At 50.2% G+C, this 10,034-nt stretch overlaps 3 protein-coding genes across 3 annotated transcripts; 2 read left to right on the top strand and 1 right to left on the bottom strand.

The window, feature by feature from the left end:
* Nucleotides 1-774: 774 nt before the first annotated feature.
* Nucleotides 775-1,722, bottom strand: AYO21_04052 (hypothetical protein; the record flags this gene model as incomplete). Its single annotated transcript, XM_022654025.1, has 1 exon — nucleotides 775-1,722. The coding sequence occupies one exon, from the start codon at nucleotides 1,720-1,722 to the stop codon at nucleotides 775-777; it is 948 nt and encodes a 315-aa protein (XP_022513769.1).
* Nucleotides 1,723-3,161: 1,439 nt separating this feature from the next.
* On the top strand, nucleotides 3,162-6,002 carry AYO21_04051 (hypothetical protein; the record flags this gene model as incomplete). The annotated part of the gene is made up of 6 exons (XM_022654024.1): nucleotides 3,162-3,419; nucleotides 3,498-3,654; nucleotides 3,713-3,932; nucleotides 5,517-5,682; nucleotides 5,740-5,770; nucleotides 5,869-6,002. The coding sequence occupies 6 exons, from the start codon at nucleotides 3,162-3,164 to the stop codon at nucleotides 6,000-6,002; spliced, it is 966 nt and encodes a 321-aa protein (XP_022513768.1).
* A 2,115-nt stretch (nucleotides 6,003-8,117) lies between these two features.
* On the top strand, nucleotides 8,118-9,443 carry AYO21_04050 (hypothetical protein; the record flags this gene model as incomplete). The annotated part of the gene is made up of 3 exons (XM_022654023.1): nucleotides 8,118-8,564; nucleotides 8,627-8,666; nucleotides 8,974-9,443. 3 exons carry the CDS (start codon nucleotides 8,118-8,120, stop codon nucleotides 9,441-9,443), a joined length of 957 nt encoding a protein of 318 aa, XP_022513767.1.
* Between the last annotated feature and the right edge of the window lie 591 nt (nucleotides 9,444-10,034).

Here is a 10,034-nt window from a genome sequence, read left to right as displayed (position 1 = left end):
ACGACCGACGGGGGGTTCTCTCCTGTATAGTCATTTCCGGGAAATTTCTGGCCCTAACCTAATATCCCTAGGCCGTTTTTTCCCTACAGTATAATAAAATAAAAATATCTAACGGAGGTCGTTAACCTTAAGGGGTAGAAGAAGTATAGAGACTATATTAGTTTATCTACGAGACGGAGAGTCTATCTAAGTAGATATTATTAAAGAATAGACCCTAATAAACGGAAAAATCGAAAAAACCGGCGTTTTTTACGATGAGTACTAAGAGATATTCGACTTTCTATTTCCTTAGTACTTATTATAGAAAAAATCTTAGAATCCTTCGATGGGTACCATCGAGTAGGGTAGTAGGGTGGTAGGGTTAGGGTTCTTCTGCACTACGGTGATTTTCATGAATCTGAGGTGATTTTCGGATTAATCGAGGCGGACCTTCTCGAAATCAACAAAATTGAAGACGCCTAGAGTAATTTGAAGAGTACTGCGAAGTTTAGGTATGGCCTTTAGGTTTGGGTGAGCTTTTTTCCTGAAACAGTAGTAGCTTAGCAAACCCGGTGCTAAGATATTTCCTAACTAGGGAGGGCATCGGCCATGCCCAGGGTATCATATTAGTTAGGAGCTTGGCCGCAGGAAAGACACGAGGATAAATGATCCTTACATTATTTGAGGTCCGTAAGTATGTTCTTTCGTCATACTTATGAAATAAATTAACCTAATAAGTATCAGAATCCCCCCTGCAGACGCTCCGCCTATCGACTAAATCAACTTGAAGAACGACTAGTGTTGCACCTCCTCCACCTCCTGTCCTCGAGTCCTCTTCCATGACCGATACCCGAAATGAAACTGCAATACCCAGATACCAACTACAATGGCTCCCAGACCAACAAACACAACGACGAGCACGATGATGGCTACAACCGCAAACCACGCGCTCACTTCCTCGAAGACTCGCCAACTCCCCTCATCATCAGACTTGGCAGCCAGCACGACCTGCATGGCCGATAGGATCAACGACAGCGCCGCGAACACGAACAAAAGGGGGGCCGCAAATTCGTTGAGGAACTGGCCCGTGTGCCAAAATTGCTCCTCGTAGAACAGTCTGTGCAGGAACCCCTTGGTCGTCGCGGATCTGGGTTGCAAAATGCGCACGGCCCAGTGCAGACGCGACAGGCGGAGCTGGCCAAAGTTCCACCTACGAGATACCTCGGCGTCGCTTATTTTTGAAAAGCTGCGAATAAATGCCGCGAACACAGTGTAGGTGAGACCTTCTGTATACTCGTTTGGCGATGACGATGGGATGAGTTTCGCCTCCTTGGCCAACTCGAAATCCGAAGGGTACTGAATGAGCCGTCCGTACGAGCGCACGAACCCCAGCGCCTCGCCGCGGTGCGGCTGTCCTTGACCGAGGTTCTTCTTCCAGAATGAGTGACTGAGCAGGTAGTGCGGCAGTGGTTTGATGTAGACGGTGTCGGAAAACCAGACAAGGTGCAGACTCGGGTCTTCAGTGAGGACAATCTTGCGGCCCTTCTGGAGGTGTTTGTGGATGGGGTCGATGTTGAGGCTTGACCTACGACCGACAAAGTCGAGCAGCGGATATAGTTCCTCCAGGACTGGGCACGAAAGCTCTCCGCGGAGGCGGGTGACAGTATCAGGGGGGATGTCACAGTTGGCTAACTTGCTGATTAGCTCTTCAGTTGTGGTGAACGGAACCTTAGCAGCATCCATTCCTGGAATGCAAAATTCCGATTATGTAGAAAGATAATGGTTCATGATCGAACTGTTACATTGCGGGATACTTTCCCTTGATCAAAAGGAATCAGTTTTGCAGACAAGCCCCGTCGGAGTGTTGGGGTGTTATACACCATTGGGACATTAAGCAGAGCTCGGCTCTGGCAATTTCCACCAATGATGCTCAAAAGCCGGTCACTGTAATGCCACGTCACACATCACAGACGCCTATGGGGTTGTTTACAAGTCCACTGGGCGCTTTTTGCATGCGCTGATAGAGGAAAAATGCCACGTCACACATCACAGACGCCTATGGGGTTGTTTACAAGTCCATTGGGCGCTTTTTGCATGCGCTGGTAGAGGAAAAATTGCACGTCACACATCACAGACGCCTATGGGGTTGCTTTACAAGTCCATTGGGCGCTTTTTGCATGCACTGATAGAGGAAACACGCTCACCCAAGCCATGAATAAAACAGGCTGTCCCCAACTGTCTCGCGGCCATTCAGTCGATTGAACTTCTAGTCCACCATTGAATGACACCTTCAGAAACTCACCAAGGGCTGCCACTTCGACAAATATGGCGGGTAGCCCGTTAGGAAGCCTCATACTCGAGTTCTGCCTTGTCCTCGCTGTTTCTCCTGCCTTGGGCTCATTTTGTTTACAGCTGCTTGCGATCAGCATCTACCTAACTTATCGTACCTATGTTTGGTTTGCACGCTGGTTTGCCCGAGCGTGCCATGGGTGGTCGTATGTCGCGTTCGCGATTCACCTTTGCATTCTGGTTGCTCTTGGTCTCTGGTGCCTGTCACTCTCACCTCTTCACGTGTTCATGCCGTCACTTATGGACACTTGGATTCCATACTCTGTGCTCCCAACTCACCAAGCCGTTCAAATTCTATATGATGCTGGTCAGGATGCGTCACTTGAGTGCGTTTCCATACCTGACTAGGATCCCTAACATATGTCAGATGAGCTAAAACCACAAGCATCATTGCCATCCACGGGTTGGGCTCAAATCCGAGCAGTGCTTGGGCCTACCGCGACAACTCCACTACTGTATTCTGGCTGCGAGACTTGCTCCCGAAAGAAGATGGTTTTCAAGACGTCAGAATTGTCACGGTCAATCATCAAACACAATGGGACTCGCATAGCACCAGTCTTGGACTACATCTCCACGCAGCTGAACTGATAAAGCATATTGATGATGTACATAAGGTCGGACGTGAAGTATCGCTACCACAGCACCGTGGCTGACAAGTCGGCGAATAGTCAAACCCTACGCGTCCAATAATCTTCATGGCACATAGCTTTGGTGGAATTTTGCTCAAGCAAGTAAGTAATTTCCACTAAGCCGCCTAACCCGAAAGCTGATGTCAAATATTCTATCTACTCTAGGCTCTAGTTCAAGCAAAAGGCCGTTCAAGCCTTGCAGAAATGACTAGGGGCATCATTTTCCTCGGAGTACCCCATAAGGGCACCAGATTTGCATATGTGGCAGCGTGCTTAGCATGCACTGCGTTCTTCCGTGGGTCATCAACAGAATTGCTGGAGTTCATGTTCCCCGGGACACGAGGTCCCGCGGAGCTCGAATCTGCCTTCTACGACTATATACGCAGGGCCGACATCCCACCGAGCGTCCATGATGTTTGGGAAAAGAGACCTGAAAGAATGGGAAGATTTAGCTTTGGATCGGTAAGTTTGGGTGCTTGCTACTGCCAAGATGGGGAGTGTGATGAAACTGACATGAGGTCCAAAATTGTCTCGACCTAGATAGTGGGACCGATAGAAACGCAACCACGTCACGGTGACCTCGAATTTATGGATACTGATCATAGAGGCCTCATCAAATTTCGATCCCATGACGACCCGAATTTTCGAATCTTGCTGGATGTTCTGCGGACAATAAAACAGCATGCGATGGAGGAAGGTGCGTCATCACGACCCATATCTGATTATACTCCTCTGACGTTGAGCGTAATTTCCAGTCGGCAAAATCCCGTCCACCTATCTTCCAATTGATGAACCGGAGGTCGAGGTTGAGTCAATACTAGACGTAACCTCACTCGGCATGCCATTCCTCTATCCGCCCATGGGCACGATCGAGGCTGCTGGTTTCTACGGACTGCAAGACCTGGTCTCTGCGAGGCTAACGAGGTCCACAACGATGGAACTGGACTTTGCGTCTCGCGTCGTGAACTTTGCCTTGTATGGCGCAATAGTTCATGTGCCACTTAGTAGGTTTCTGATGTGGCTCCTGAATTTGGTGTTTAGTGGACATACGGGAGTTTTGGCCAAATGCCTACGAATCTTCATCATAGATCTCTGCGTAAGTGTCCCATACCAACCTCAACTACGCACATCACTGACCTGGCTGGAGATCGTGCCACTACTCAACCTCTTTTTTATTGCGGCCATCGTCTCAACTCACAACCCAGATCTCGCAAACAGACGTAGGACCCGGATGATACTGGAAGACAACTTGTTCCTCTTCATGGTAACATCATTGATCTTGACGGTTGTCTGCCCTGGGCTCGCGCATTTAGTTTTTCCACGACTTCTCTGGGTTCCGTTCTTTAACTCAGTCCATTTCTTACTATGTTTGGCTGTCAATGCTAATGTCAAATCGGCACCTTGGCCAACAGTATTACGAAAAGTTGACAGCAGGAGAGATGAAGCGGAAAGAGCACGTCGAACTGAGCCAGAGAATTGGCTGAGTCGCCACGTGAGGAAGCATGAAGAGGCGTGGAATGCTGTATGGTCAACAAATTTGTTCTCTGGTCTGAAAATTGGTTTGGATGAGGTATTCAAGTTTTGCTTACCGGGCGGGCCCCCGCCTCTACAGGATGAGACTTATGTGGTAGGCAATTTCTGGTCGACGGCCTTTTATAGGGAAGAGTAGCCAGATGGCTTTTGTAAGGGACGGTCGCGGGCAATGAGCGAATGGCTTCAAAGGCGGTTCGAAGAGGCTCTGACAAGATGAGTTTGCTATCCAATACTATATGCGTGGTTGAATACAAGACGAAAGATAAAGAGCCTCTCCGAAGATGGTTCTTCGAGAGGGTTCATATACCTTTGGTTCTACGGCCTAGCATTCCGTGAACCGAGACATTTGCGTGACATTCCATAATTTGGAGTGTCCGTCTGAGACCTTTTGGAATGTCTTCTGAGACATCCGGCAGCCTCGAGCGTTTCGATATGCTGCCTTCGTGATATCACAGAAGTGGTTTCCGCTGGGTGAGGTTGCGGACGCACTCCCACCCTGCGTAAGGGGGGGGGGGGGGGCAAAGCGGCGACGGCTCAGTCAAAGGGAAAGGGCGGGCGCTAGGTTTTTCGCATGAGAGTACCTGGGTACGCGCCCAAGACCTTTCATTAGGAGGCACGTGGTCAAGGCACGTGGTTTACCGACGCAGGTAGGGAAGCATAGGGATGTGCCCCTTGGAAAGCGTACCTGAGAAAGCGTAGATGGGTACGCGCCAAGACTTCATGGAACAGGACGCCGCGGTGTTCTAAATATAGGAGAAAGTAGAGAAATCTAGGTGGGGCACGTGACGACATCTGATCTTTACTGTGACTGGCAGGGATGCCAAGGACGTGTAATGACCGTCACGCTAGTCTTCGGCCGAAGGCCTTCGGACTAGCGCCGGTAGGGCCCTGTAAATTACTCGAAGGTATATAGTCAGACGGTCCCCAGGACCTAGGAGAATTCACCATGTTCCTCCATTGAATCACATTACACACGTGGGTCCTTGATCAATGTTCCAAATCCCGGAGGAGACAACGGCTCGTCAGCATTACCATTAAATGTGCGTGGATCACGGGAGCCTATATCGCGCAAGCCGTCTGGCTCAACTCCTGGAACTTCAACTGGAAAATCCCAGGACTGGAAATTGATTGCACCGATGAGGCATACCGAGGTGCTGTGGTGGCCTACCTCTCCTATGCGACGCAGTATGACGTGTTTCAAAGTCTTGTGCTGTATGTTCTCGGCAGTTTCACCAATGATTCCGTCTAGGCTGCGGCCTATGGTGGTTTGTATACTGGAGGTAAGTTCAGCCCTTACAACTCGTCCGACCATCAGTTTCTGATTATCTATATAGTTCTCAGTGCAGGTGCTGCTGTGTCTTTTGGAAAACGGCCACAGAAACCAACTACGGCAAGGAAGAGGATGTTATCATGCCCGTCCATATTCGACAGGAGATGGGCCTTGGGGACGACGTTGTCGTGCAGGAACATCTCGAGAAGCTCAGTAACAGCGTGAAAGAGACGGCGGTCTGATGCTTGGGCATCGGGATAGGGTGTTGTGCTCTCAATATTCGGGAAGGACAAGTCTCTCTGCACACGGGCAGGACTGGCGGTTATAGCTTATCAATCAGGTCTCCCCAGTCTTCATAGCACTGTTTCAACGCCAAACTCGTGTCAATATAGCCAAATATAAATCTATCCGCGCCGCGTCTCTTTCAAGTCATTTCGTGACACACTGCTCCACATTTTACGATAACTGACCAACCACTCAAGCACCTGAAGAACTACAGAGGCTCTACTCCGCTATATACTACGGGGAATTAGTCTAACCGGAGGTAAGGCACCCTCTGGAGGCCATTCTCCCTCGAGTGGCATACACTAAGGGTATTTAGTTTAGCCACGATTCACGAAACTTAAGCTCTGAAGTCTCGGAGCACCCGCATGCACTCTCATACTTCGCCCACGTACCCTCACGGTTCCTAACTTCAGACAAATTATCCAGGTGATACATCCCCAACAGCACTTCTATGTCGTCGCGGCGGAAGCTAAATACTGCTTGTTTTATCCGTCGCAAGCGAAAGGTCAGGTGTGATGCAGAAAATGGAGGTCCTTGCACCGCTTGCAAGAGAGCAAGAGTTGAATGCAGGTTCGTCCATGGTCAGAGGCTCGACACCTCACGGCTCTCATTATATTGTGGGATGCTCATTCAGTCCTTAGTTCCTTCTCCCATGACAGGCACAACCTTTACTTTCCCCCAAGACGAGCTTTGGGCAGGGTTCAACTTCAAACGAACAATTAGACGAGGTAGTTGATCCTCTCAGCGCATAAACACGTTCGCCAGTATCGCCACAGCACCTCCAGGAAACCAAAGGACAACAAGAGGAGAATCTTTCACGATTCTTCGGCCACACCGTGGTGTCATCAGAATAGAGTCTCTTCGACCAGAATGGTGTCATACGAATCGCCTTATTGGCACCGATACTGCCAACCTGAATAACCTTGTGCGGCCTCATGAAACGCGAATCCATGACACCCATCGGCCTCAGTACTTGCACTATCCCATCCCATCATTTCACCCTCCGCTACTTTGGAAACCTACATCGTACCTGCTCAGCGGACATTATGTGACACCAGATGCCATCACTGACCTGACTAGCTTCCCCGTTCGTGAAGTCGGCGACTCCTCGGTTGAAACTTACTTCACCGAGATCCATCCCAGTATTCCCATCATCGATGAAGCAGATTTCCTCCGAAGCTACGTTGATCCCAAAAACCCACCACTCTTACTCCTCTTCCATGCGGCTGTCCTCGCGGCAGCCTGAGTCAGTGACTATCCCATTTTGGTGAGGTCTCGAGCCACTGCTACAGCAACCCTGTATCGCCGTGCCCGTGCGCTCTTCAACCTTAGATACGAGAACGATCGTCTGTTCCTGGCTCAGTCGTCCATGCTCATGGCAGGACCCACTGAGAACTCGGACACGGTTGGATGCAATAGCTACTGTTAGATTAGCAACGGTGTGCGGGTTGCGCTAGGTCTGGGCATGCACCGCAAAGCAGCGACCATATACGTGCCAACATACGAAAGGCGAACCCATCGAGTCCTCCACAAGGTGTGGGAGTTCGGAGTCTAATTATCGTTCTAGATAAGAGTCAGTCCTGGAGTATGATGGGCTGGATACATCCCCCAGCATATTATTGGAATTTGTCGTTGCTCGACGGATAATCAGATCTTGCCTATTCGGGAATCTTCCCCATTAGATCCGAAATACTCGGCACAGTAACTTCCCAGCCAGAGTCATGCAATGGTCGTTCAGACTCGCTCATGCTGCTGGGGGCCAATTTCTGCCTCTTCGCTTCTGCATGTGCTCCGTCCTCCACGCAGATAGATGTAGTGAAGAGAGAGACCTGCAAAAAAAGTCCAGTGGACAACGGACCGCCTCGTAGTTGGCGCCTTATCACATATATCTCACCTACAAGCATACTTGGGAACTAAATAGACTCAGAGCTGAAGATCGGCAGTGCCAGAGGAAGGGTTCCACCTGTTGCAATATGCTTTGTACAAATTCCGGCCACCTCCCCTCGCAAATCTCTTACATCATCACCAATCTGGCGGTATCAGACTCCATTGCCCCTTGTTGATTCGACAGCATGTCTACACTGGATCATTCTACAGCGATATCGATCTCAACCTCAAAGAAAGAAAGAATCCAGCAGGTCAGAGAGCAAAGAGATACATCGATTGCCAAGGTTCAGCCCACCATAACGGCCTTCGCGGAGCGGCTTTCTTCCAATGTGACCACGGTACCAGGCAAAATTCTTACCGACGATGAAATCTCCATCACAGAAAAGCCAGTGCGAGAACTTCTCGATCTTGAGGCCCTGGACAAATACTTTACAGGGCATAAACAGCCCATCGGACCCCTCCCTGGCCTCCCAGTCAGTACGAAGGAGCACATCTATATGAAAGGATGGGAGTCGAACTTCTCGTACGTTGTCCGCGTGGGAGCGATTGCCAGGACAAGTTCGGCTGTTTTGGAGACTCTTCATGATACTGGCGCCATTTTCTTCACCAGAACGACTCAACCACAAATCTTGGTAAGCATCACGCATTCTGGCTGTGGGTCGCGTGGGAAATTAACTGCTAACCCAGCTTGTAGATGGCCATGGACACTTCATCCGAGCTTTATGGAAACCACGGTCAATCCATATAATACAGCCTTAATCTGCGGAGGGAGTTCGGGTAGCGAAGGTGCCTTGTTAGCACTGAGGGGAAGTCCCTTAGATATTAGCTCCGTTACTAGTAGGAGCATATGCCAGCCTACAGGCGTCAATGGACTCTACGGATTCAAACCCTCCTCGGGTTGGCTGACCCTAAGGAATGTCAGGTCTTTTCGGAGGAAGAGAGTAGATCCCCAGCGTGATTGGGCCCATGTGCCCCAGTTTGGACGACGTCGAGCTTGTCATGAGAGTCGGCGCTGGGGGTCGACACGACAGGATTGACCAGAGCATACCCCATGGAGAGATGATATCGACTTTCTCAAAAGAGGTGACGGCACACGCAGGTTGAAGGTCGGTATCCTGTGGGACGATGGTCATGTCACACCACATTCACCAGTGGGGAGAGCTCTTCGAGAGACTGTGGAAAAGCTCTTTGCACGCGACGACATTGAAGTGGTGGAATTCCATCCACCTGGCCACCAGCAGGGTATGTTGGGTTTATTGAAGGAGGGCGACGAGGAACGAAGACCTCTCATCAAATGGGCATTCCACGAGAACCCTTGCATGCGGCATCACAGTCTGCGTGAAGTCTGGGAGTGGACTGGAAAGAGAGACGCCTTCAGGGTCGATTATCTGTCTCGCTGGAACGCCACGACTGGAAAAGGAGGTTCCAGTTCATATGAGGAGGCGATGGATGTGCTCCTCTGCCCGAGCTTCCCTGGTGGTGCATTCCCTTTAGACAAGACAAAGTACTAGGGGTATACCTCCATCTTTAACCTTCTAGACTACCCAGCCCTAGCCTTCCCCGTCACGACCGGCAATCCAGAGAAGGATCGAATCGACGCCGATTCCAAGCCCCGGAACGAAGACGACAGGTTGGTACAAGAAGTCTCTAAGTGCTCGGCGGTATGGCTCTCTACACATTTATACGCCTAACCTAACCTCTATCAAATTCAGATGACCCGGAGCTCTATCGTGGGGTCTCTATTTCCTGCAACTGGTGGGGAGACGGCGGGATGACGAAAAGGTAGTCTGCGCCCTCTTGAAGGACTCGATGCTCAAGCTAACGACTGGACGCGAGGTTTTACAATCCATGCCGTTCATTGAGCAGAGAATTGGGGTATCGGATCTCGCCAGTTCAGCCTCCTCGTGATACATATTCTCGGGTTGGAGCCCACCACCCACCAGGGAAGACGATTTGAGCCGTGCTCTCCGAGAGGAAGCAGCCTCTGCGATGCGAGAAAGAAAAGTGGCAGGTAGTTTTGATCCTTATGACAAGGAGGTTTCTACGGAGCTTGATGTCGTTACTACTTGTATGTAAATAAACCCGCGGATATCATCTGCCGG

Source organism: Fonsecaea monophora (assembly GCF_001642475.1).
Source record: "Fonsecaea monophora strain CBS 269.37 chromosome Unknown Scaff21, whole genome shotgun sequence".
Classification (NCBI taxonomy): Eukaryota; Fungi; Ascomycota; class Eurotiomycetes; order Chaetothyriales; family Herpotrichiellaceae; genus Fonsecaea; species Fonsecaea monophora.
This window is presented reverse-complemented; position numbering and strand designations above follow the sequence as displayed.